The 27042-nt window shown below is 48.1% G+C and overlaps 1 protein-coding gene across 1 annotated transcript in view; it reads right to left on the reverse strand.

The window, feature by feature from the left end:
- TM9SF4 (transmembrane 9 superfamily member 4) overlaps nucleotides 1–27042 on the reverse strand; it is a 51146-nt gene that overhangs the window by 9009 nt on the left and 15095 nt on the right. Inside the window, exons 5-15 of the mRNA XM_087928781.1 lie at nucleotides 26263–26392; nucleotides 19273–19396; nucleotides 15920–16038; nucleotides 13392–13503; nucleotides 8938–9008; nucleotides 8471–8603; nucleotides 6135–6216; nucleotides 4990–5065; nucleotides 3773–3856; nucleotides 1777–1952; nucleotides 723–786 (exon numbers count right to left, since the gene is read on the reverse strand). Coding sequence (XP_087784907.1) covers nucleotides 723–786; nucleotides 1777–1952; nucleotides 3773–3856; nucleotides 4990–5065; nucleotides 6135–6216; nucleotides 8471–8603; nucleotides 8938–9008; nucleotides 13392–13503; nucleotides 15920–16038; nucleotides 19273–19396; nucleotides 26263–26392 — 1171 coding nt within the window. The remainder of the gene's footprint in view (nucleotides 1–722; nucleotides 787–1776; nucleotides 1953–3772; nucleotides 3857–4989; nucleotides 5066–6134; nucleotides 6217–8470; nucleotides 8604–8937; nucleotides 9009–13391; nucleotides 13504–15919; nucleotides 16039–19272; nucleotides 19397–26262; nucleotides 26393–27042) is intronic.

A 27042-nucleotide genomic window follows, 5' to 3' on the forward strand; every position in this document is an offset into this window, starting at 1 on the left:
TTGCTCTTCTCTGCACTCTTTCTAGAGTCTCAACATCTTTTTTATAATGTGGTGACCAAAACTGGATGCAGTACTCCAGGTGTGGCCTTACTAAGGCTTTACAGAGTGGTATTAGTACCTCCCTCAATCTTGATTGTATCCCTCTGTTAATGGGGATTGCATTGGCTTTTTTGGCTGCTGCTGCACAAGGCTGGCTCCTATTTAGCTGGTTGTCCACTAAGACTCCAAGATCCCTTTCCCAGTTCCTGCTACTGAGCCTGGTTTCACCCAGTCTGTATGTGTCCTTTGGGTTTTTCTTGCCTAAGTGTAGGACTTTCCTTTTCTCTACATTGAATTTCATTTTGTTAAATATGGTCCAGGGTTCTGACCCCTTGGGACACAGCAACCGTCATAAATGTGAGTCGCTTGTCCAGCATCTGAATATAAATCACGCAACCCTGGGGGCGCTGAAACAGTCATATGTGTGAAAAACATCCCAGAGTCTCATTTTTCGCCGCCAACGTAACCACGAATGGTCAATAAGCAAACTGTTGTTACGTTATAGGATGCCGAAACAACTCAGAAGCTGTGTTCCCAAAGGGGATTGATTGTGTTACAGGAAGCACCACAACTGGGTGGGGAATTGTGGGTCTGGGCAATGAATATTTCGCCTTCAGAGGCCCAAAGCCGCTGGGGCACTGGAGGGGGTGGGGGGGGTGTGGAGTGGGGACCGCAGGACTTACGCTGAAAATGAAGAAAAGTTCAATAAACATGGCGCCAAAAGGCAGAATTCCAGCCATGAGGATCCTAGGGAGGGAGGGAGGGAAAGAGAGTCATTATGGAAGCAGGTGATCCTGTGCACAGATCCCTCCGCTGCGTAAACTGCTATTTTATTAACTAGTCGATAACCCGGCGTTACCCAGGTATTTTTTTTATCCTAGTCCCCGCCTCCTGGCGACTGGCTCAAAGTCACCCAGTTCTCTTTCATGCCTAAGGCGGGACTAGAACTCCCGTCTCCTGTTGATTGGCTCAAAGTCACCCACTTCTCTTCTATGCCTAAGGCGGACTAGAACTCCCCGTCTCCTGTTGATTGGCTCAAAGTCACCCAGTTCTCTTTCATGCCTAAGGCGGGACTAGAACTCCCCGTCTCCTGTTGATTGGCTCAAAGTCACCCAGTTCTCTTTCATGCCTAAGGCGGGACTAGAACTCCCCGTCTCCTGTTGATTGGCTCAAAGTCACCCAGTTCTCTTTCATGCCTAAGGCGGGACTAGAACTCCCCGTCTCCTGGCGACTGGCTCAAAGTCACCCAGCTGGCTTTCATGCCTAAGGCGGGACTAGAACTCCCCATCTCCTGGTGATTGGCTCAAAGTCACCCAGTTCTCTTCTATGCCTAAGGCGGGACTAGAACTCCCGTCTCCTGTTGATTGGCTCAAAGTCACCTAGTTCTCTTTCATGCCTAAAGACGGGACTAGAACTCCCCGTCTCCTGGTGATTGGCTCAAAGTCACCCAGTTCTCTTTCATGCCTAAGGCGGGACTAGAACTCCCCGTCTCCTGTTGATTGGCTCAAAGTCACCCAGTGCTCTCCTTCATGCCTAAGGCGGGACTAGAACTCCCCGTCTCCTGGTGATTGGCTCAAAGTCACCCAGTTCTCCTTCACGCCTAAGGCAAGACTAGAACTCACAGCCTCCTAAGTCCTAGTCCATCCCCTTCCCCATTATCCCAAGCTGGCTCCGTTAGGACAGGCCGATTCTAGTTCCTACCCCCAACTTGCCACCGAGTCGGCCCGGGAGACTCACCCGACGAACCGATTCATGTACCACCTCTGCTCCGGGATCTGCCTCGGGATCTGATTGGTCCGCACAGGATTGTCGTAGGGCTGCTTGCGGAAGCCGAAGTAGTAGCCCAGGTACACCAAGGGCAGGGAAATGCCGAACCACATGCAGAGCAGCGCCACCATGGTGGGAAACGGCACCTGGGAAACGAGGCGCCGATCCTCGGACGGTGGCCGAGCACAGCCCCCCTCCCCCCCCCAGCAGGCTAGAGATGTGCGCGCGTGTGTGTGTGGTGGGGAAGGGAAGCCAACCCCTTCCTCACCCGACCCCACACACTGCTAGGAAAGGTTCAGCCCGTGGTTTTCTCGGCACACCAAACCATCAACTCACCCCAAGTTCAACTCAAATGTACTCTGTTTTTGGGGGGTACTTTCTATCTCCAAGGTTGTTTCAAAGACGCTTTTTTTTCTAAAGGCAACTGGACTTCTTTTGTGTTTCACTTCTCAGCCGAGAAGCTTCTTCGGCTCCGGCTAAGCGGTAGACGATGGAAGGATTGGTATTCTTTTGCAGCCCCCTGGTCATTTGCAGCATCTCCGAGAGTCACTGAGGCCGCTTGGAGATTTATCTATGCCCTCGGCACCACCCGAACGGTGCCGATGGGTGTGAATGCGCTCCTCTCACCAGTTCTGAGAAGGTTGTAGAGCCATTTGCACTATTCAGGTGACCTAAAATACAGACGGACGCAAATAAGCCTCCATGACTCCCAGAGAGAGTGCTAAGGGCCAGAGGACTGCAAGGAACATAGATCTTTCCATCCTCTACCATTCAGTCAGAACTGAAGAAGCTTCTTGGATGAGAAGCGAAATGTCTTGATTTATATTCCTTGCAGACAGCTGGTCATTTGCATCTTTTTAGAGAGCCGTTGAGGCCGCTTGGAGGTTTATCTGTGTCCTCGCGATCACCTGAATGGTGCAAATGGGTGGGTGGAGCCTTCTTGGAACTGCTATATTGTAGACTCTGTTGAGAGGGCTGCTCTCCCCCAAAAATTTGGATTAGAATCAAAACTTGGTTAGAAGAAATTGTCCAGGGTGGATTGGAGTGGAAATTTAGATTGTATCTTCTGGGTATCATTAAGGAAGGTTATCCCTCCCAACGTAAAATATTTGATTATCCACATCCTAACAGCGGCACGTATCTCACTGGCTCAATTTTGGAAATCGCCTAATATAGCACCAATACAATTTATTATTCCAAAAAATTGTGAATGTGCAGAAATGGAAAAAACTCACACTAAAATTCAAAGGAAAAGAGGAGGTGGAATTTTACTCGACCTGGAATAAGTGGTATAATTGGCCAGAACGTAAAAAAAAAAATGAAAAGGGGGATTAAGGGGGAAAAATAAATTTATGAAACAGATTACGATACATACAATAACAAACAGGAATCGTTAATGTCAGTTTTAGATTCTCTCGTATTTTAAACAATCAATAGAAAGAATTCATTGGTAAAAATAAATAAGTATAATCCAACAACAAACATTAACAACGGAACATTATGTTTGATAGAACTTAAATAACAGAGAACCCGTAGGAAGTAAGAAACAACTGCCACGTAATATAATTTTGGAAATATTTAACTCACTGTCAAATGTATTAAAGGAAACTTTAATTAGTTTTAGCACAGAGATTATGGTAACGTTGGTCTGTATGAATCTTTGTTTTTTTGTATATTTTAATTTTTTGTATTCAATAAAGTTGATTAAAAAAATTTTTTAAAAAAAGAGAGAGAGGGCTGCTCAATTTGAACTTAAACGGCCTCAAGAGCTCTCAGAGAGAGTGCAAACGACCAGATGAACCCAAAGAAATAAGATCCATCCTCCTGCCAGAACCGATGAAGCTTCTTGGATGAGAAGACGAAATGTCTTCAAGGAAACACGAAGAATATCCAGTTGCCTTCTGGGATTTCCCTACCGGGCCCAAACCATTCAGAGGGATAAAGGGGGTAGCAAGGGGAGACCTACCGCCCCCGACGAGTGTTTGCCCCAGATGAAACAATTCAGGACGAAGCAAATCCCAAAGACGACCCCGGGATACAGCATGGCCGTCTGCAAGAGAAAAGGATAAACCAGCTTTAGTGGGTTCCCTCTGCTGGTGCCCCCCCCCCCCTGGTTTCTGGGTTCCAATTCTTCTCCCCCAATTTTCTGTGGTTAAGCGAGACACCTGCTAAGCGAGCTTTGCCACATTTTAAGACCTTTCTTGCCACCGTTTTGAAGTGAATCACCACGGTTGTTAAACGAATCATACAGTTGTTAAGGGAATCTGGCAAGGACCCCGCAAGGCCTCCTCCTCCTCCACCACATACCTCTTTACCCCACCCCCTTCCAACACTGATGAGATTACCTAGTTGGGTCATGAAATGTTTACAAGAAAGCAACCCGGCTCAGAGAGCGCCAAGGATCCCATAGATTTCCTCTCATTCTCCTCTCTTCTCCTCCTCCTTAAATTCTACCCCCTCCTTCTAGCACTGGTGATGTTCCCTAGTTGGCTCATGAAACATCTGCAAGAAAATCACCAGTTCAGAGAGCACCAAGGACCTCACAGTCCTCCTCCTCCTCTCCACAAACCCCCATCCCTCCCAGCACTGATGATGTTCCCTAGTTGGGTCATGAAAACGCCTGCAAGAAATCAACCAAGCTCAGAGATCAGCAAGGATGGTCACCACAGTCCTCCTCCTCCTCCTCCTCCCTCTCCCTCTCCTCCTCCTTTCCTCTCCTCCTCCTCCTCCTCCGTCCTGCACATCCCACTCCCTCCCAGCACTGATGATGTTCCCTAGTTGGGTCATGAAAACGCCTGCAAGAAATCAAGCAAGCTCAGAGATCAGCAAGGGACCCACAGTTGTCGTCTTCCTCCTCCTCTCCGCAAATCCCACTCCCTTCTCCCCCTGCTGATGTTACCTAGTATGGTAAGGCAACGTCTGCAAGAAAACCACCCAGCTCAGAGACCACACTTGAACCCTGAGCTGCAAATATTCTTTTCTATTGGAGCCTCATTTCTGCTTTGGTCGGAATAATCTTTACCGTCTCTTGCAACAAGCTTTCCCCAAGAGATTGTCTCTGCCTGTCCATCCCCAGTTAGGCCCCGCCTTTTTGTCCTGACCGAGGGCCCCCGCTGTGTGTCCCCCCCCCCACTACCAAGGGCCCCCTTCCCCATCCCAGCCAGAGGCAGCATCTCCACTCACACAGAAAGCGCCTTTCTTCCACCGATGGCCTTTGAGGGTGCGGTACAAGCGGCCGGCCGAGAAGCCCCCGAAGACCCTGTGCGCCGGGCGGGAGAAAAGAAGAGAGCAGGATTACGTCCCGTTCTGCCGGCTCTGAGGAACCGGGGTGCAGCCCCTACCTCACTGCAGATTTGGGCAAAGAAGACCCCTCCCTGATCTTGGGTAGGGTTGTCAGGGAATCGCTCAGTGGTGGGTTTCAAAACTGTTTCCTTTTTCCCTCCCAATAATTTTTATTGTTCTTTTTCACCTTTTACACATCTTAACCTTAATGTTAACCGTATGGTGCCATCATTTTTATATAAACCAATCTCATATAAATATCTACATTTATATACATTCATATAGGTTTATCTATAATTTTCTTATCTCCGTTCTCTGTCATGCCCCCATTGGAGGAAGACGAACAGCTGACAGGGAGTGGGAGTGTGGCTCCGGTGGCTGTGGAGGAAACTGGGGAAGGGCAAAATCAGGTTGGGCAGAGCAGGGGAGAGGTAGAACAAGGGAGAGGGAATTCGGAGGAAGACCCAGGCCCATCTCCTCTTCATTCTAGGGCACACAGGGAGGAACGGAGAAGGGAGCAACGTGAGTTGCATGGCTTACGGGGAAGGAAAGGGCCCTGATCCCCTTCATTAGTTGCAGCTGGGAAGAAAGGATTTGAAAAGGGCGTTTGCGCACAGCACCTTGCTGGAAACAAAGCGTGCATTATCTTTGTTTGTCAAGTCCTATCTGGGTTCTGGCATCCTCCCAACTGTGTGTGTTTCGTTATCTTTTGAGTTCTGCAATTCCTCATCCCGCCCTGTCACCTTAATTGCTGCAGCTTTGTGGTTGGTGTTGGTTTTTGTTTATAATTTAGATGTACTTTGGGTTCGGACTGAATTTCTTCCCTTTAAAAATTGTTCTTGGGAGAGTTTTCTTTTCTCCAGCCGATGATAACTGGACATTGGTGGTCAACTTGGAGGAATTAAGGGACTTGACCTACTTTTGCGACTTTGTTGCCTTTGTGCCACGCCCGTTTGGGTCATCCTACGTCCCTTTCCAGACACACACACAGACACACACACAAACATTCCAAAAGAAGAGGCGCCAGGTAGCAACTCTATACTCACCCCATGAACATGAAGAGGAAACAGGCAGTGGTCATCAGAGCCCCCCGGCTGGAGGGAGACAGCATCCCCAGCATGGCCACAACTGGAAAGCAAGAGAGAAGCGTCAGGGTGCAAAAGGCTGCTGGCTGACCTTGGGGTTGCACAAAGCCGGTGGCAGGCCATAGATCTGTTTGCTCTGGTTTTAATCCCACTACTGCACCAGCCGCGGTTCAAACACAGCACGGAGAAGCTGGCATTTCAAGATATTTCTGGAAGTCGGTAGAGATTCCAAGGTCACCCTTGTCCCAAAGGGGATTTTGTTTTGGTTTTTTTCAGGGGACAACTGGACTTTCTGGTTTCTTCTTTCGAAGACGTTTCGCTTCTCATCCAAGGAGCTTCTTCAGCTCTGACTGGATGGCGGGGAAGGGAAGGATTTGTGCTCCTTGCAGACAGCTGGTCATTTGCATCCTTTTAGAGGGTGGTTGAGGCCACCTGGAGGTTTACCTGTGTCCTCTCAGGGTCACCTGAGAGGTGCAAATGGGTGTGAAGTCTTCTTGGACCTGTTGAGAGGACTGTGTGTTGTGGACTCCATATCCATTTTGTATTAGTCAGGTGACCCTGAGGACACAGATAAACCTCCAAGTGGCTTCAACGATCCTCTAAAAGGACACAAACGACCAGCCGTCTGCAAGGAGTATAAAGGGTCATTCTGAATAGTGAAATGGCTCTTGTAGTCTGCAATTTTTTCCTCTGGAAATCCAGAGTTGATCAAAGAAAGAAACACAAATTCCATTTGTCCCAAAGGTGCTTTTTTTCCCCCCAAGAGGCAACTGGGCTTTCTAGTTTTTCTTTGAAGGCATCTCGCTTCTCATCCAAGGAGCTTCTTCAGCTCTGACTTGGATGGTGAGGGAAGGGAAGGGAAGGATTTATGCTCCTTGCAGGCAGCTGGTCATTTGCATCCTTTTTGAGGGTCGTTGAGGACACTTGGAGGTTTAGTTGTGTCCTCAGGGTCACCCGAGTGGTGCAAATGGCTCCTGTAGTCTGCAATTTTTCCCCTCTGGAAATCCACGCCTGCTCTCACACCATTCCAAGGGCGTCCATCCCAAATTGAATAGCTAAAAGCCTGTAGAGATTCTCCGTCCTCCGGTTCACGGTTGTCCCCAAGGTGCTTTTTCTAAGAGGCCACTGGACTTCCTCGTTTTTCTTTGAAGATATTTTGCTTCCGTTCCAAGAAACTGCTTTAGCTCTGACTACTCGGGGGGCCCTGAGGACGCAGATCAACCCCCAAGCGGCCTCGAGGACTCTCTAAAAGGGTGCAAATGACCAGCTGTCTTGCAAGGGGCAATAATCCTTCCCTTCCCCTCCGTCCACCCAGAGCCCGAGAAGCTTTTGGGCGAGAAGTGAAGCGTCTTCAAAAGAAAAGAAACAAGAAAGGCCAGCTGCCTCCTGAAAAAGAACCTTTGGGGGACACGTCGGGGAGGTTGGCCAGTCCCTGGAGCATCGACCTGGCGTGGCACCCCCCGAGAAAGAACCGGGCCAGGAATCCAAGGGGAAGAGAAGGAAGAGGGCCAACCCCAGGGCGAGGGGCAGAAGAGTTGAAGGGATTTATACTGGTGTACAGGAGAAGGTGCCGGCATGGAAGCCGGGAGACGCGGAGTTCTAGGCCTGCCTTAAGCATCAAGTCGAGGTGGCTGACTTAGGGCCAGTTATTCCCTTCTCAGCCCAACCCACCTCGCAGGACTGTTGTGGAGAAAACAGCAGGAGGAGGACAAGGAGGAGAAGAGGAGGAGGAGGAGGAAGAAGAAGAGGAGGAGGAGGAGGAAAGGAGGAAAGAAGGAGAAGGAGGAAGAGGAGGAGGAAGAAGAGAAGGAGGAAGAGAAAGATGGAGGAGGAGGAAGAGGAAGAGAAGGAGGAAGAGGAAGAAGAGGAGGAGGAGGAGGAAAAGGAGAAGGAGGAAGAGGAGGAGGAAGAAGAGAAGGAGGAAGAGGAAGATGAAGGAGGAGGAAGAGGAAGAGAAGGAGGAAGAGGAAGAAGAGGAGGAAGAAGAGGAAGAGGAAGAGAAGGAGGAAGAGGAAGAAGAGGAGGAGGAAGAGGAAGAGGAGGAAGAGGAGGAGAAAGAAGAGGAAGGAGGAAGATGAAGAAGAGGAGGAAGAGGAGGAGGAAGATGAAGAGGTGGAAGACGAGAAGGAAGAAGAGGATGGAGGAAGGAGGAAGAGGAAGAAGGTGAAAGAGGAAGAAGAGGAGGAGGGGTTGGTCAGGCCATGTGGTGCCACCAGGGGAGGCCCCCCTGCTTGGGTTTGGCGCCCCTCCAGCCTTCCCAGGTGGGGAAATGCTCGCGCCCTCGGGGGGCGACTCACAGATGACGATCAGGATCATGCAGAAGAGCTGGATGCCGGAGCCCAGGAGGGAGCTGAGGATCATGGGATATTGGGGCGGCCGGAAGACGTCCCCGTGCACCAGCTTCCACCCCGACTCCTCCATGGTGTCCTCCTGCAGGGGGGGCCACACCATGAGCCTAAGACAAATCTCCCCCCCACTTTCTCTCTCTCCCCCCCCCACCCCCTCTCCCCAATCACGGTGCTGGTCATTAACCTGAGGAACTCCCTGCTACAAGACCCAAGCTCTTTCCACCTTAGATGGCTTTCCATCCAGAGCCAGGGAGCAGGGAAACCCTTCCGCTGCTGCCTTTCAGGAGAGGGTCCCGAATTCAAGAGGCGCCAGTTCTCCGGGGGAAGCCTCCCCCAGACACACACACACCCCCGCCCCCCACACAAAGCCCTTTCAGGACCCCCGAGAAGGAGCCCCAGCCCAAAAGGGAACGTACAATGTCGTCTTCCTTGTTGTAGTTGGCAATGTCTTTCCGGAGAGTCCGGATGATGATCATGCTGAGAATGCCTGCAAAAAGGAGAAAGCGAGGAGGGAAAGGGCGGTTCGATCCCCGCCTGAGCTTCCATGGTTCAGCAGCAACCCTCCAGCCGGGAGGAAAGCAATGCAGCAGCTTAACAGTCGATCCCAAAGCCTCCCACCCCCCACGCCGTCCTCACAATTTGGGTTAATTTAATTAAATTTATAGGCCGCCCACACCTAGCCACCCGGGGGACACCAGGCAGCTCAGAGGAGAAGAACGAAAAACGGCGTAAAAGAATTTGATCTTAATCTTGGAAAATAAAATGTGCGGTCCTTGGGAGCTTGGGAGTTTTCCTTGCACACAACTAGCTAAACATTAGGTTAGAAGGGAATGGGGTTTACAGGAGGGAGGAGGAGGAGGAGGAGGAGGAGGAGGAGGAGGAAGAGGAGGAGGAGGAAGAGGAAGAAGGGAGGAGAGGAGGAGGGAGGAAGAGAAGGAAGAGGAGAGAGGAGGAAGGAGGGAGGGGGGAGGGGGGGAGGAGGAGGAGGAGAGGGGGGAGAGGAGGAGGGAGGGAAGAGAGGGAGGAGGAGAAGGAGAGGGGGGAGGAGGAGGAGAGGAGGAGAGGGGGAGGAGGAGGAAGAGGAAGAAGAGGAGGAAGAGGAAAGATCATCAGGAGGAGGGGAGGGAGAAGAGGAGGAAGAGGAGGGGAGGAGGAGGAGAGGGGGAGGAGGAGGAGAGGCAGAGGGGAGAGGACAACTGTGGAGTCCTTGGTGCTCTCTGAGCTTGCTATTTTCTTGCAGATGTTTCATTACCCAAATAGGTAACGTCATCAGTGCTAGAACTGAGCGGGGGGTTTACAGATGGGGTGGGGAGAAAGGACCGAGGGAGGAGGAGGAAGAGGTGAAAGGAAGGAATCGGAGCTGTGAGGTCCTTGGTGCTCTCTGAGCTTGGTGTATTTCTTGTAGACATTTCATGACCCAACTAGGAACATCATCAGTGCTAGGAGGAGGACCTTGGTGGAGCTTGGTGTATTCTTGAGGACCCAACTAGGGAACATCATCAGTGAAGGAAGGAAGGAAGGAAGGAAGGAAGGGAAGGAAGGAAAGGAAGGAAGGAAGGAAGGAAGGACTGTGGGGTCCTTGGTGCTCTCTGAGCTTGGCTGTTTTCTTGCAGACATTTCATGACCCAACTAGGGAACATCATCAGTGCTAGGAGGGAGTGGGTTTGTGGAGAGGAGGAAGAGGAGAGAAGGAGGTGGGGGGTGGAGGAGGACGACTCTGTGGTCCTTGACGCTCTCTGACCTTGGCGTAACTCTTGCAGACGTTTCATGACCCAACTAGGGAACGTCATCCCCGCGAGCAACAAGCTCAAGAGACCACCAGACTTCAACCCTGAGCTACAAATCTCCTCTCGATGAACATTCAAATATTAAGACAATAAGCATGAAACTCAACAGAGACGGCCGAAGAAGGAAGCAACGCAGGCTCAATCCCCCCTTTTCCACCTCTGGTAGGGAATGCCATCAATGAACTAATTGGCTAATTAATTGGCAACGGAGGGGGGAGGGAAACGCTCTGCTAACCAAGAGGTGCTTCCTACATTTCAGGAGCTGCTGTTTTGAGATCCTGGCTTTTTTTTTTCCAGCACATGGGTGTCCACCAACAACTGGGAGGGGCGGGATTTACTCCTATATAAACCACTAGATTCCTCACTGGTGTTGGGTCCTCTATTTTTATTTTTGGCTTAATGAAAGATCCCCCAGGCTTTTGAATTCTCTTAGACTAGTAAGACACGTGGACTTCAACTCCCAGAGTTAAACTTAGGTCCAGTTTAAGGAAAAGAAGGACCAGGGGAGACACGATAGCAGCCTTCCAATATCTCAGGGGCTGCCCCAAAGAAGAGGCAGTCAAGCCATTCTCCAAAGCCCCTGAAGGCAGGACAGGAAGCAACGGGTGGAAACTCCTCAAGGAGAGAAGCAACCCAGAACTAAGGAGGTATTTCCTGACAGTGAAGACCATAAACCAGTGGAACTGCTTGCCACCAGAAGTTGTAAATGCTCCAACACTGAGAGTTTTAAAAAATATGTTGGATGACCATTTGTCTGAAGTGGTATAGGGTTTCCTGCCTAGGCAGGGGGTTGGACTAGAAGATCTTCAAGGTCCCTTCCAACTCTGTTTATTCTATTCTATTCTATTCTATTCTATTCTATTCTATTCTATTCTATTCCATTCCATTCCATTCCATTCCATTCCTCTATTCTATTCCATTCCATTCCATTCCATTCCATTCTATTCCCTATTCTATTCTATTCTATCTCTATTCTATTCTATTCTATTCATTCTATTCCATTCCATTCTATTCCTCTATTCCATTCCATTCCATTCCATTCCATTCCATTCCATTCCATTCCATTCCATTCCTCTATTCTATTCTATTCTATTCTATTCTATTCTATTCCATTCCATTCCATTCCATTCCATTCCATTCCATTCCATTCCATTCCATTCCTCTATTCTATTCCATTCCATTCCATTCCATTCCATTCCATTCCTCTATTCTATTCTATTCTATTCTATTCTATTCCATTCCTCTATTCTATTCCATTCCATTCCATTCCATTCCATTCCATTCCATTCCATTCCATTCCATTCTATTCTATTCTATTCTATTCTATTCTATTCTATTCTATTCCATTCCTCTATTCTATTCCATTCCATTCCATTCCATTCCATCTCCATTCTCTATTCTATTCTATTCTATTCTATTCTATTCCATTCCATTCCATTCCATTCCATTCCTCTATTCTATTCCATTCCATTCATTCCATTCTATTCCATTCATTCCATTCCATTCCTCTATTCTATTCTATTCTATTCTATTCTATTCTATTCTATTCTATTCCTCTATTCTATTCTATTCTATTCCATTCCATTCCATTCCATTCCATTCCATTCCATTCCATTCCATTCCTCTGTTCTATTCTATTCTATTCTATTCTATTCTATTCTATTCTATTCTATTCTATTCTATTCTATTCCATTCCATTCCATTCCATTCCATTCCATTCCATTCCTCTATTCTATTCCATTCCATTCCATTCCATTCCATTCCATTCCATTCTCTATTCTATTCTATTCTATTCTATTCCATTCCTCTATTCTATTCCATTCCATTCCATTCCATTCCATTCCATTCCATTCCATTCCTCTATTCTATTCTATTCTATTCTATTCTATTCTATTCTATTCTATTCTATTCTATTCCATTCCATTCCATTCCATTCCATTCCATTCCATTCCATTCCATTCCATTCCATTCCATTCCTATTATCTATTCCATTCCTATTATCTATTCTATTCCTATTAAGTCCACATGTCTTCAAGTTGCCAAGTTTGGAGATTCCTGTCTTAGACGATGGCCTGTCTCAGGTAAGGACCTGCTAAAGACAAATTAAATAGTGCCAACGCAATGAAAAGGAAGGTAAACCGATGATCCCCCAAATCCCTCCCTCCGCCTTTAAATTCACTTTCACACTGGTTTCTAATTCACTTTTGCCCTTTTGGGGTTTTTAAATTTTGCGTGTGTGTGTTAATGTTTCACTGGCACGCTGTCTGGAGTCCCTCCGGGAGGGAGGGTAGCCGGTTTTCAGATCTGATCAATACATTGATCAATCAAAAGGATGGGGGGAAGAGGAAAGGAGTTTGAACTGGCTCAGAACTAGCAGCTTCCTAGAAGTTAAACTAGAAGGTTTCGAGCCTGTTTCTTTTCTTTTTTTTTAAAATTTCAAAAATCAGTTATTGCCCTTGCTCTAAATCATTATCAGTTAAATTATAAATTTATTAGTCTTTTTTTTTTGAAAAAAAAAAACCACATTGTAAATTGCCCTGGGGAGTTTTAGAAGTTTTAAATAAATTTAACAAACAAATAAACAAAGGGAAGTGTCAACATACAAAAATAGACAGAATAGGTTATTAAAACAGCAAAGGCGATTCAGAAATTCTGCTGGCATCTTCCAGCTGCACCGCCTAGCTACGGGGTTCCTATTACCCTGTTTACCCCCACCTTTTTACTGGTGTTATTATGGGCTGTCACCCAGTCAGCCGGATGTTTGGATTGGATTTTGGCCTTTCTGTCTACCTATCGAGCCCTTCCCAGGAACCTGGGATAGGCAGATGTGAACGTCTGATGGCGTTAAGAGGTTTGTTTCGTCTCGGGATGTCAGCTGTTCCCGAGGCAAACCGCCTTCCGCAATTGACCGACGGTAAATTCGTCGACGCTGCTAGTTTACGATCAACCGTATTTATTCTCTCTGTTGTTCGGCAAGTTCACGGCGTGCTTCCTTTGGACCGGAGACAAATTCCCCTGGGCGGATGAAACCGACCCCGATTCGAATCGACCCAGCTCAAGCGCCCCCGGTTTTCCTTACTCACCTGAAAGGAAGAAAACCACCACGACGGAATTGACGATGGAAAACCAATGTATTTGCACATCGCTCATGGTGAGGTAGGTGTCCCAACGGGAGGCCCATTTCACGTCGCTCTCCTGCAAAACACAAGAGGGAAGGGGGGGGAGAGCTGGATGGGGAGGGGGCTCTGCTACGGGCTGGCCTAGCGGCCTTTCCTGATTCGGGGACCGGTTGCTTGAACAACCCACCCCCGGAAGCGGTTTTCAGCATCCTTCCGGGGCCTGGGTTGCACGGGTTGTTCAAGGTGTGTTCGTTGGTTTTATTTAATATTCACATTTCAGAATCAGAATAGAGCTGGAAGGGACTTCGGAGGTCTTCTAGTCCACCCCCCTGCTTAAGCAGGAGACCCTATACCCTTCCAGACAAAAAAACTATGCAGTTCTCTCCTTTAAAAACCTCCAGGGATGGAGCACCCAGAACTTCATGTGGCAAGCAGTTCCACTGATTAATTGTCCTCACTGTTAGGAAGTTTCTCCTCAATTCCAGGTTGCTTCTACTCCTTGGTGAGTTTCCATCCGTTGCTTCTTCTCCTGCCTTCGGGTGCTTTGAGAAATAGGTTGGTCCCCTTCTCTCTAGGGTAGCCCCTCAAATCCTGGAAGACTGCAATGGAGTCCACCCCCCCTGCCCCCCAAAAAAGTTCTTCTTTTCTCTAGATTAGCCAAACCGAAATCCTGCTGTCGTTCTTCCTATGTTTTGAGTCTCCGGGCCTTTGATCCTCTTATTTGTTCTTCTCTACACTTTTTCCAAAGCCTCAACATCTTTTTGGGTAATGCGGCGACCAAAACTGAACGCACCGTTCCAGGTGTGGCCTTACTAAGGCTTTACAAAGCGGGGTACTAATGCTTCTACTGAACTGCCCATCTCCCTCGAAAGAGTGACAACAAAACGCAGACAACCCTTGACTTTTTAACATTGAATTTTAATCGCCCTTGCCTCATTTTGAATGTTATATATGCTGTTTTATGTTCTAGAATTCATCCAAAGTCGCTCCGGGAAGGAGACGGATGGTTTTAAGATTTGATCAATAAATAAGACGGAAGAAGATGAATGTTAAGTGGAGTCTTGTTTCTATTAATTTCTCTGCTCTAAAACCAACGGTTATAGCAGTGGCCGATGGCGCTGAAATTCCTCCTTTTGCCCCCAAGGAATTACAGGAGGGGTCTTTGCCGGCACAGAAGGAATGGAACTATATTCTCAATTTATAAAATCTGTTACCCCCAAGGGCTGGGAGTAGCCCCTCTCAGCTTAGTTGTCCAGGAAAACTGACCACATCCTCTCTGGTGGCCCCCAGGAGCGCTAACCACACCTTCCTTTGAACAACGGTGTTACCCAGGGCAAAAATTAGAATAGAACGTCAGCTTGGGGGCAGGGAGGGGGATTTTTAGAGACCAGCCTTGGAGAAAATATTTAAAGGAGACAGTTTGGTGTAGTGGTTAAGGTACCGGCCTGGAAATCAAGAGATCTAAGCCCACCGTAAGCACGAAAGCTGGCTGGGTGACTTTGGCCAAATCACCAGGAGACGGTGAGTTCTAGTCCGACCTTAGGTATGAAAGCTGGCTGGGCGATTGGGCCAATCAATCGCCAGGAGACTGTGAGTTCGAGTCTCATTTTAGGACGAAAGCCAGCTGGGTGTTTTTGGGCCAATCACCAGGAGTCGGTGAGTTCTAGTCCCGCCTTAGGCATGAAAGCCAGCTGGGTGACTTTGGGCCAATCACCAGGAGACGGTGAGTTCTAGTCCCGCCTTAGGCATGAAAGTTGGCTGGGTGACTTTGGGCCAATCCCCAGGAGTCGGTGAGTTCTAGTCCCGCCTTAGGCATGAAAGCCAGCTGGGTGACTTTGGGCCAATCCCCAGGAGACTGTGAGTTCTAGTCCCGCCTTAGACATGCAAGCCAACTGGGTGACTTTGGGCCAATCACCAGGAGACAGTGAGTTCTAGTCCCACCTTAAGCATGAAAGCCAACTGGGTGACTTTGGGCCAATCACCAGGAGTCGGTGAGTTCTAGTCCCACCTTAGGCATGAAAGCCAGCTGGGTGACTTTGGGCCAATCACCAGGAGACGATGAGTTCTAGTCCCGCCTTAGGCATGAAACCAGCTGGGTGACTTTGGGCCAATCACCAGGAGACAGTGAGTTCTAGTCCCGCCTTAGGCATGAAAGACAGCTGGGTGACTTTGGGCCAATCACCAGGAGTCGGTGAGTTCTAGTCCTGCCTTAGGCATGAAAGCCGGCAGGGTGACTTTGGGCCAATCACCAGCAGACGGTGAGTTCTAGTCCTGCCTTAGGCATGAAAGTTGGCTGGGTGACTTTGGGCCAATCACACTCTCTCTCAGCCCAACCGACCTCCCAGGGTTATTGCCGTGAGGAAAAGAGGAGGAAGGAGGAGTATTAGGTTTGTTTGCTGCCTGGAATTAATTCTAAAGTAATCAAGGCAGGATGAAAAATCTCTTCCCGATGTCCCCCCACCCCCCTCCCCCCCCCCAGCACCAGTACTCACCTCCCAGTGCACAGAATAAGTAAAAAATAACTCATTGGGCTTAGTGGGGTCGATTTCTTGAGCGGAGGCGCTGGCAGCTTCGGGCAGGACACAAACTCCCTTCTCATCCACCTTCATGTCTGCAGACCAAAAAAGAGGGTCAGGACCGATGATCTCTCTTTGGCCAAAGGATACCCTATCCAGGTGACCCGAGACTTCCTCAAAGCATCTCGCCCGACAGGCAACGCTGCCTCCTCCGGTCCTTGATGGTTGCTATGGGCCAGGGATTTGGGCTCAGGGCTTCCAAAATTTGGCAAATGCCTGACTTGATTCTGCTAGTACGGGGGTGGTGGTCAAACTCAAGGGCCGGGGGCCATATCCCGCCTGTGGGGTGCTTAGATCTGCCCCGTGGGGAGTTTTCACTGGCAGAGGACTGCACAAGGTCATCCAGCCCAAAAAAGGGGCATGAGATTTGTTTTCGCTGGCAGAGGGCTAGCAAAACAAACTAAAAACAGAAGGAAAATGTTTCCCCTTTTGCATTTGAGCAGGCAAGGAGGGGCAGGAAAGGAGAAAGGGAAAGAAGGAAAAAGGGGAAGGAAGAAGAAAGAAGGAGGAAGGGCCTTAGCGCATGGCCACCACAGGTATCCCCGACACAAGTCTTGTGCTATGCCCACCATGGCCATGCCAGCCCCCCCCAGTCCTCCGAGGTCGAACACAACCCTGATGCGGACCTCAGTGAAATCAAGTTTGACACCCCTGTGCTAGCATGTCACACCCTGCCCTCCCAACAAAACACAAACAATTCTCTACGTTTCATTCATTTTTTAATCTTACACAAGAAAAGTCCCGAACACACCAAGACCTGCATACCTGTACCCGTGAAAATCTACGAATATATATATATATATATATTCTATTCTATATATACTCGTAGATTTCCATGGGTAAATGACGTGGGAAAATACCCGAACAAAGCTGAATACCGTGTGTGTGTGTGTGTGTGTGTGTATGTATGGATCTTTGGTTATTCGGGTATATGTATATGTATATATATAGACACACACACGTACATATATATAAAAATATATACACACATACATATGTGGATCTTTGGTTATTCGGGTTTTCTCCCGCGTAAAATTGGAAGTATCTAGGTGACATTTCGATGAAGACTCATTCATCAACTTCAGGCTTGTGTCTTCGGCTCTGTGCTTCTCAGAGTAATTACTATATATATTTGTTTTCTGAGGTTTTCGCAGGTATTTGTATGTGGATCTTTGGTTATTCGGGTTTTCTCCCATGTAAAATTGGAAGTATCCTGGCTAGGATACTTCCAGTTTTACGCAGGAGAAAACCCGAATAACCAAAGATACACACACACACACACATATATATTATTCAGCTTTGTTCGGGTATTTTCCCACGCCATTATAGTTGTGCTTTTAAAGTTGTAGCAACGTTTAGGCAGAATCTCATCTGCCATCATCACGGCTTCTGTATTGTGTTCGTCTGTGAGGCAGACTTTCACAGCCGTTTCTGTTTTAAATTTGGGGCTAGCCTACTGCTGTGCCAGAATGGTTATTTCTTCATCCTGATTGGTTGGGAGTCTTGGTCTGTGTTTATTGATCTTGGAGTTGGCTGTGTTCTGCTTGATTGGTGTTTCTAATATCTTCTGTCTGTTTTGTGGCTCTTTTTGTCTCTTGATTGGCTGGCAACATTGTGTTCCTGTATTGGAGGCCTTTAGTGCAGCTTGGCTCCGGGTAAATGGACGGCTATCATTTGTTAGGAAGCTAGGTTTCATCTGGGTGCCTGGTTGGGGTGTTTGAGCTGGAGGTACCAGGGGGGATCTGTTTGTGCCCAGGTGTTTGCTGGCTTGTGGTGTGGAGATTTTTTTTGTTTGTGAGTGCAGGCTTCCAAATGATTGACAGTCTGGTGGAATCAACTCTTCTATTCATGCTTTCTGGTCTTTTTTTCAATCTCTATGGCTTCTCTGATAATTCTGTAGGCTGGGGTTTTCTATAGTGGCTAAGGTTTTGGTGCCATTGAAGTCAATGCTATGACCTGTGGCTTTCATGTGTTGGACAGTGAGACTAGTGAGGAAGTGTGTTCCAGCTTTTTTACTGCATTTTTGTGTTCATCCAGGCGGGTACTTATTCTTCTATTGGTCTGTCCAATGTATGTGGCGGGCATGATGCACAGGGGACTTAAGTATATGCCTTGGTTTTCCAGGTCAATTTTATCTTTGGGGTTTCTTAGGATAGCTGCGATTTTTCTGTCTGTTTTGAAGGCAGTCTTGATGTGGTAATAAACCAATAAGCACAGTCCAAGACTCCTAACCAATCAGGATGAAGAAAAAAACATTCTGACACAGCAATAGGCTAGCTCCAAATTTAAAACAGGTTAGTTAAGTATTCCTTGACGTACGAAAACTTAAGAAAACTATATATATATATATATATATATATACACCCTAACAACATCCTTGCCTAATCCCATTAATTCTTCAGCATCCTTTTTTTTAAAAAAAATCTTTTTATTAGAGATTCTAACAATAGTGAAAGATAATACAAAGTGAAAGGACTTGCACCTATTGTTCAGATAGTCTTCAATTTACAACCGATCGTTTAGTGACTTACGACCATTTTTCACACTTAGGACTATTGCAGCATCCCTGTGGTCAAAATTCAGATGCTTGGCAACTGACTCATATTTATGACCGTTGCAGCATCCCGGGGTCAGGCGATCCCCTTTTACGACCTTCTAACCAGCAGTCAGTGGGGAAGCCAGTTTCACTTAACAACGCTGGTGTCAACTTTGAAGTGAACCTGGCTGGGGCCATTTTGAAGGCTTCTGGGTTGCCATTGTGTGAAGAAGGGATAGGGAAGGGGGGACATAGTTGGATGGGGGTTTGTAGCCAAAGCAGAATTGTTTCCTGTGGGAACCAAGGACATTCCAACGGGTGGCTGGGGAGAGGAGCCGCCCCGTATCCAGGCAACCAGCTAGCATCTCGATTGGACAATGTGACTGCTTGTTTGGGGAAAGGGGGGAATTGTCAACCGTTTAATCAGGTGAAAATCGCGGGAAATTTCAGAGCCGGTTTTCACCCGCTTGTGCCAATATGAGGACCCCCAATAAAACTGTTTTTGGGGGGAACTCGTCTGCCTTGGAGCTCTGCTTTCTACGGAGTTATTACTTTGGAAGCCAGACACCTGGCAGGAAAGGTCGTAAGGTGAGGCAAAGCTCGCTTAACACCTGCTTCGCTTAGCAACTGAAATTTCAGGCTCAGCTGTGCTCGTAAGCCGAGGACCACCTCGGGATTGGGGCAGCCCCTGAGCAGCTCAGCCCCCAGTGAGAACAGCCGCCGGCCCTCTTACCTGCCAGCGCAATGCTTTGCGGGATGACCTCGAAGCGAACCACCCGGTAGGTGGGCTCCTGGTTCACCTCCACCTCCTCTTGGTGGTAGTACAGGATGAAGGAAAGGTGGTTGTGCAGGAAGAACTGGAACAGACGACACGGAGATACGCGTGAGAGGAGCCCAGAATAGCGGAAGGGGACAACTCACGGCGGGACAATTGACCAATTCCGTGGCATTATTTGAAATAGATAATAAGAGACCAACTTGGTTTGCTGTTTGTTCTCAAGACTTATTTTATTTGACACATACACACACACCCAGGTCGTTCTGCTTTGTTTGAAGACTTTCTGCATTTTATAGTATGGGGAATTTTGAATTTATTTTGGATGACGGACCCCCATTGTTCCCTTATGGCAGATAAGCATCCTGAAAAATAACCACGTTTTCTGCCTCTGTGCTCGGCTCACAGCTGGTCCGAGAACCAGTTCCGAACGTTGCTCTCCCCTTGGCACGTTCCGTGCAAACAAAATCCAGTTTTCCCACTATTATTTATGTAATTTCCTACTTTGGGACTTCACCCCAAGATGCCAGGCCAAAAATGTGTCAGAATGGGGCAACTCGGCCCTACCAACTCGCCGAGGCCAACTCAGCGCAGCCAATTCACCGCGGGATAACAACTCGTTGCAGGGCAATTCAACCATTTTTCAGTATTTAAAATAATCTAAAAATATGTTTTGAATGTTTGTTATTCCCGTTTCATTATATCCCTCCCTTTGCATCCTTTCCTTAATGATTGTATTCCACCATTTCTTTGATAGCCATGTTTCCCCGAAAATAAGACCGGGCCTTATTTTCTTTTGGGCACATAAATAAGTACTAGGGCTTATTTTGGGGGGATGTCTTTCATGTACAGGAGGTTCACTTCTTCTGCTTGCTTGCGGAGTGGCAGGTTGCCTGGGCAACATGAGGCAGGGCGGGTGGAGCTGACCCATGCGCCCTGCACCGGTTTACCTCAGGGCTTCCGCAGCCAGGCCACCCACGCCGCAACACCTACCTTGATTCATGGCCACGGCACCAACACATCGCTCAGGCTCCTGCTCCGCCGCAGCCACGAGCGAGCAGAAAACGCGGGCCAGCAGCCGTAAAGGGCTCCGTCTGCACAGGGTTGCTGGTGCTGCCGCCATGAGGCAGATATCGGGACATGGACGGCCTGGCTGTGGGGGACCTGACGTAATCCAGTGTGAGGTGCGTGAGGTAGCTCCACCATCATCCCGCTTCGCCTCGTGGCTGCAGCACCGCGAGCAACCAGACAAAATGGACGTCCAGCTGGCTGCACACTCTTAACTAGGGCTTATTTTGGGGGTAGTGCTTATATTAGGCGTACACGTAAAAAAAACATGCCAGGGCTTATTTTTGGGATAGGTCTTATTTCCGGGGAAACAGTATTAGTCTCACTCTTGTCCCACGGCAAGTTAGCTATGGCAAATTGTCATAAACACTAGAGGAATGTCATTTGGAGTAGGCTTTGGGGCAGTTTTCCCCTCCATGTAGTTACTGGACAGGACCCTTTCGAGACAGTTTCTCAAATCGCATCCCAGAGTGCCATGGACACCTGATAGACCAGGGGTTGCAAACCATTTGGACCTCAGGGACCACCAAACCCATCATTTTAAATCCCGCAGACCAGAGGCCCTGGGAAAATCCCCCCAAAAGTCTGCAGGAAAATTCCCCACCCCGTTTTCCTACCAATCGATCATTCTTTATTTGGGATTGGAGGATACTGTCTCCAGCTCTGTTCTCAGAGAGAAGGAAGAGAGAGAGAGAGAGAGAGACTTTTGTCTTCATGCAAGGAAAACAGCAAAAGCAGCAGAAGTCTCTCTTTCTCTCCCCCAAACTCCGCCAGAAATGAGGAGAAATGAGAAATGAGTCTTTGTGAGACTTGTCACATGGAGCAGAAGGCCTTGCAGGGTCCCCAAGACTCCTTTCTAGCAGAGTTTGTGGGGGCAGAAAGAAAGACTTTTGCTGCTTTCCTTACGTGCAGCCAAAAGCAGAAGAAGAAAGAAGCAGAAAGAAGCAGGCTGATGGCCAGGCCAGGAGTGTGGGGAAAGTCTGCTTCCATCGTCCCCTCACTACCTCATGTTTGTGCGCAATGCAAGCGACGCAAGCCTTGTATTCCTGTGGGCCATATGGGCGGCACAGCCTTGTGTTTCTGCACAGCCTGGATTAACTGCTTGGGGGGGACGGGGACATTTCTCTGTGGACCACCAAAATTTCCTCACCACCAGAGGTCCCAGGCCCACTGGTTGGCGACCACTGCGATAGACTTCTATGAGAGATTCAGGTTTTAATTTAACTTAAAAAGTTCACACAAAAGCAGCTCACTTTCCTTCACCCTTGATCAGAGGGGCTCCCAGATTCTTTTTAAAAAACAGGTTCTACAGCCTGAGAAAGTGAGAAACTCCTTGCATTACAGAACCGCTACGGGGCCAGGACTCTGTTCCACCGCAAGCTTTTTACCACAAGGCAGGCAGAAAGGAAGTCAAAGCAAACATGTCCACACAAAGACAAAAAAAGAAACTTTCTGGTCATTTCTCTTGCCCAAAATAACAGAGAATCAGAGTTGGAAGGGACCTTGGAGGTCATCTAGTCCAACCCTCCGCCCAAGCAGAAGACCCTACACCATTAGTGACAGATGACAGTCCAATCTCTTCTTGAAAGCCTCCAGGGATGAAGCTTCCACAACTTCTGTTCCATTGATTAATTGTTCTCCCTGTCAGGAAATTCCTCCTTATTTCTAGGTTGAATCTCTCCTTGTTCAGTTTCCATCCGTTGTTCCTTGTCTGGCCTTCCCTCCAATAATGGAAGGCTGCTATCCTGTCTCCCCGATCCTTCTCTTCACTAGACTAGCCATGCCCCAGTTCTTGTTACTGTTCTTCAGAGATAGATAGATAGATAGATAGATAGATAGATAGATAGATAGATAGATCGGTCTATAGATAGATAGATAGGTAGGTAGAGAGAGAGAGAGAGAGACATAGACAGATATAGGTAGGTAGGTAGGTAGGTGGGTAGGTAGATAGATAGATAGATAGATAGACAGACAGACAGACAGATATAGGTAGGTAGGTAGATGGATAGATAGATATAGAGCTAGACAGAGATAGAGGTAGATAGATAGGTAGGACAGAGATAGATAGATAGATAGATAGATAGATAGATAGAGAGAGATAGATAGATGATAGATAGATAGATAGATAGAGATTGATAGATAGAGAAGATAGATAGATAGATAGATAGGATAGGTGGGTAGATAGATTAGATAGAGAGAGAGAGAGACAGACAGATAGACAGATATGGATAGATAGATAGATAGATAGATAGATAGATAGATAGATAGATAGACAGACAGACAGACAGACAGACAGACATAGGTAGGTAGGTAGGTAGATGGATAGATAGATATAGATAGAGCTAGACAGAGATAGAGGTAGATAGATAGGTAGGACAGAGATAGATAGATAGATAGATAGATAGATAGATAGATAGATAGATAGATAGATAGATAGAAAGAATACATAGCTTGACCCCCTCCTCCTCCTCTCTGGGGCAGCCCCTCAAATATTGAAAGATGCTATCCTGTCTCCCATGGTCCTTCTCTTCCCTAGACTAGCCAGGCCCAGTTCCTGCAACCGCTCTTCATATCATTTCATTTAATCAATCAAATCATTTTAAGCTGGATTAAATAAATAAATAATAAAATACAAAACTAATAACTACGAAAGAACAAAGAAGTTACAAAGAAAAGAAAACCCAAAGGGACACAGACTCGATGGCTCTCTAGGTCTTTCTCTACGGTCCGTTTTCTATGTTTCTTTTTAAACAAAAGACCCAGGATGACTCACACTCCGTCATAACTGACTGGGCTCTCCAGTACAGGGAGTCCTCCACTTAACAACAGTCTGTTTGTTTAGTGACTATTCAAAGTTACAATGGCCCTGAAAAACTGATTTAGGACCTTTTTCCACACTTACGACTGCTGCAGCAGGCCATGGGCCCATGATTCAGGGGCCAGGCAACTGACTTGTACTTGCGACGATGGCAGTGTCCTGGGGTCATGTGTTTCCCTTTGGCGACCTTCCAAGACGCAAAATCCATGGGGAAGATTCACATAACCACCACGTAACTTAACTGCTGCAGTGATTCACTTAAAAACGGCGGCAAGAAAAAGTCACCAAAGGGGGCCAAACCCACTTAACGACTGCCTTGCTTAGCAACAGAAAAGTGGGACTCAATTGTGGGTCATAACTTGAGGACCGCCTGTAATCTCCTTCTAGTCACTGCAACGGGAGGGAATTTGCAAAGGGTTTTTTTCTTTTTTTTAAGGAAAGAGATCAGCGTGTCTCGCCTTTTCGATTTCCACCCTGTTGAACGAAAAGTCCACTATTTCCTCATTCTGCCACGTCCTCCAAGAGGAGAATTACCCAACTTTCCAATTTGCTCACACTGATCTCTGGCACGCAGTAAAAAGTAACACAAAAAGCCATTGTGCCACCGGAGAAGACACCTCCTTCTGGAGCAGCAAAGCCTGAGGGTTGCTGTAAACTCCTTGGGAGTTCTTGGGGTTTTTTTTTTTAACTGTGGTTTGAGCAAATTCCTCATTTTTAACAGCTTAAAAGCAAACACAGGTAGCGCCTTCGGTCAGGGTTCCGAGCGACACGCCCGACGGAATCAAAACTCCAAGGCAGGCATGCTCCTTAAAAGTTTATTAGGTTTATTAGGCCTGTCGTATCGGCGCGCCTGCGGGAAACCCAGCTGGGTGGGATTCAAACATCCCAGCAACCGGTTCTCTTCCTGGTTGCTGGGTGGGCAGGGCCTACTGGAACTACTGGGAGGGCTGGGTTTTTTTTTTTTCCCTTCCTCAGAGTCCTGAGGCTTCCCTCGGGAGTCTGGGAGGGTGAAAAACAGCCTGCCCGGGCTCCGGAAGCTGGAAACAGAACCCGTTTCTGGAGTTTCAGAACTTCCTGTTTGGCCCGTTTTTTATCCCCATCCCAGAGTCTCCGCATAGACTCTGCATTTATCTACATCCGAAACGGGCCATGTGGAGACCCCGGGGAGGGGCGGGGCAGGGCCAGCTGGTTGGTTCAACGACGAGTTCGGTGAACCAGATGTAAATTTAACACCCGGTTCACCTGAACCAGTCCGAACCGGGTGAATCACGCCCCTGGGGAAACCCCCCTCGGGTTCCCCCTTCCCCCCCCAGTTAAAAGCCCACGGAATCCATCACGTGGTCCAATCAGATCACCGTCCAAGGGTCAGCTGGTCTCAGATCCCACCTCCTCGCGCCTGGTGGGAACGTCCTTGGTTCTCAGAGGAAAGAATTTTATTTGGGCTACAATCCCCCAGCTATCTCTACCTCACCACAGCTCAACCCATCTCCCGCTGTGCCAGCCCTGACGGTGCCAGGGGAAAATGGCTCCAGGGCTGACACATCCACTTAGCGACTGTTCAAAGTTACAACGGCACTGGAAATTTTTTTTAGTTTTAGTTTACTTTATTGTCGTTGCACTTTGTACAACGAAATCAAACACCATCTTCAGCGCACATCATGACCATGAAAATAAACACAAACACACATCCTTCACGCTCCACACTTTGAACAGAAACCCTCGACATCACACTAACACTGCAGAACACAGCAGAATTCAAAAGAGCTCCTGCCCTTGGATAGAAGCTGTTTTTCAGCCTATTTGTCCTTGTTTTTATTATCCTGTACCGTCTGCCAGATGGTCATAGTTCAAAAAAAAAGGTTCCCAGGATGAGATGGATCTTTGAGAATGTTTTGAACTTTCTTAAGGCAGCGGGAGCTATGAAGCTCTTCCAAAGAGGGGAGAGGGCAACCCATGATCCTCTGGGCAATGATGTTAACCCTCTGGAGTGACATCCTATCTGCCCCTGTGCAATTGGCAAACCCTACACAGGTGTGCAGTGAGTTAAGATACTACTCTGGTGCAGCGGTAGAAGGTCACCAGCAGTTTTCCATTCAGTTGTTGTTTCCTGAGAAGTCTCAGGTAGTCTAATCTCTGCTGGGCCCTTTTGACCAGGCCTGCAATGTGTGCCCCCCCAGGTCAGGTCCTCTTTTAGGGTAACATCCAGAAACGTAAAACTTCAAAAAGTGACTCGGGACTTTTTTTCAGTCTTACGACCGCTGGCAGCATCCCCATGGACACGTGATTTATATCTGGCCACTTGACAAACTACATTTGTGACCTCCCGACAAGCAAATTCCATGGGGAAACCAGGTTCACCTAATGACTGCGTGACTAATTTAACAACCGCAATGATTCATGGAACAAACATGGCGAGGGAAGTTGTAAAAACTGGACACAACTCACGTGACAAATTTCTCCACTTAGCCACCTCAATTTTGGACTCGATTGTGGATGTAAGCCACAGTTGGTTGGCTGGGGAATTCTAGCAGATGAAGTCCAACCATCTTCGACACTGGCAAACATTGAGCTAAAAACTGGGGGTCCTTCTGAGCAACCCACTAATACAGGGAATCCTCGACTTACAACAATTCATTCAGCGACCGTTCAAAGTTGCAACGGAACTGAAACAAAAGTGACTTAGGACTGGTCCTCGCATTTATGGCTGTCACGACATCCCCCTGGTCGCGTGATCTAAAATTCAGGCCCTTGGGACACTGGCGCGTCCTTACTACGGTTTCAGGACCTTTGCGACCTTCCCAGCCGGCTTCTGACAAGCAAATTCGATGGGGGGGGGAAGCCAGATCCACTTAACAACGGCAGTGATTCACTTAAGAACCAGGGCAAAACAGCCGCAAAAAAACCAGCCACAGTTCACTTAATAAACTCCTTGCTTAACAACAGAAATTCTGGTCCCGGAAGTCAAGGACTACTGCGAATCAAGGGACAGAGCGAAAAAAGCCCCCATCAGATGTCCGTAAATGACTCCCCACCACCCCAGGCAAAGAACCCTGGTCCCCTACCCTGTTCTTCTCCATGAACCCAAGTCGGTAGCCGTGTTCGAACTGAAGGTCCCGTTCCTTGTTCTTCTCCTCCTCCTCACGGTTTGAGTAGAACTCCAGCCTCGTCGCCACCGGCAAGTTGTCAGCAATCCTGCGGGGGACAAATCCGTGGTCGGGAGTCAGACCCACTCCAGGGTAGGCTTCAAAAAATTTAGCAACCGGTCCTCTGCCTGGTTGCTGTGGTGAGCGTGGCCATGGTGGGCGTGACCTAGTTGGCCTCCTGCACCGCAGCTGGGGGGCGTTTTCCCCTCTCCGGGCTCCGGAGGCTTCTCTCAAGACTCCGGGAGGGCAAAAATGGACTTCCCGGGCTCCGGAGGCTCTCTGGAGGCCGGAAATGGGCCTGTTTCCGGCCTTCCAGAGCCTCCAGGAGGCTGGTTTTTCACCTTTCCCTGAGCTCTGCGTAGGCCCTGCACTTACCTAGGATCCAAAAGGGCCGCTCGGGGACTCCTGGGAGGAGGGGCTTGCTGGTTCACTGAACCGGCCATAAAATTAGCTACCACTTAGCAATAGCATCAGCCCTTAGACGTATATACTGCTTCGCAGGGCTTTTATAGCCCTTTCTAAGCGGTTGAGAGAGTCAGCCTCTTGCCCTGAACAAGCTGGCTCCTCATTTTACCCACCTCGGAAGGATGGAAGGCTGAGTTGACCTTTAGAAGGAAGGAAGGAAGGAAGGAAGGAAGGAAGGAAGGAAGGAAGGAAGGAAGGAAGGAAGGAGGGAGGGAGGGGAAGGAAGGAAGGAGG

This window comes from Pseudonaja textilis, chromosome 3 (assembly GCF_049901715.1).
Source record: "Pseudonaja textilis isolate UNSWEBS1 chromosome 3, rPseTex1.2, whole genome shotgun sequence".
NCBI lineage: Eukaryota > Metazoa > Chordata > Lepidosauria > Squamata > Elapidae > Pseudonaja > Pseudonaja textilis.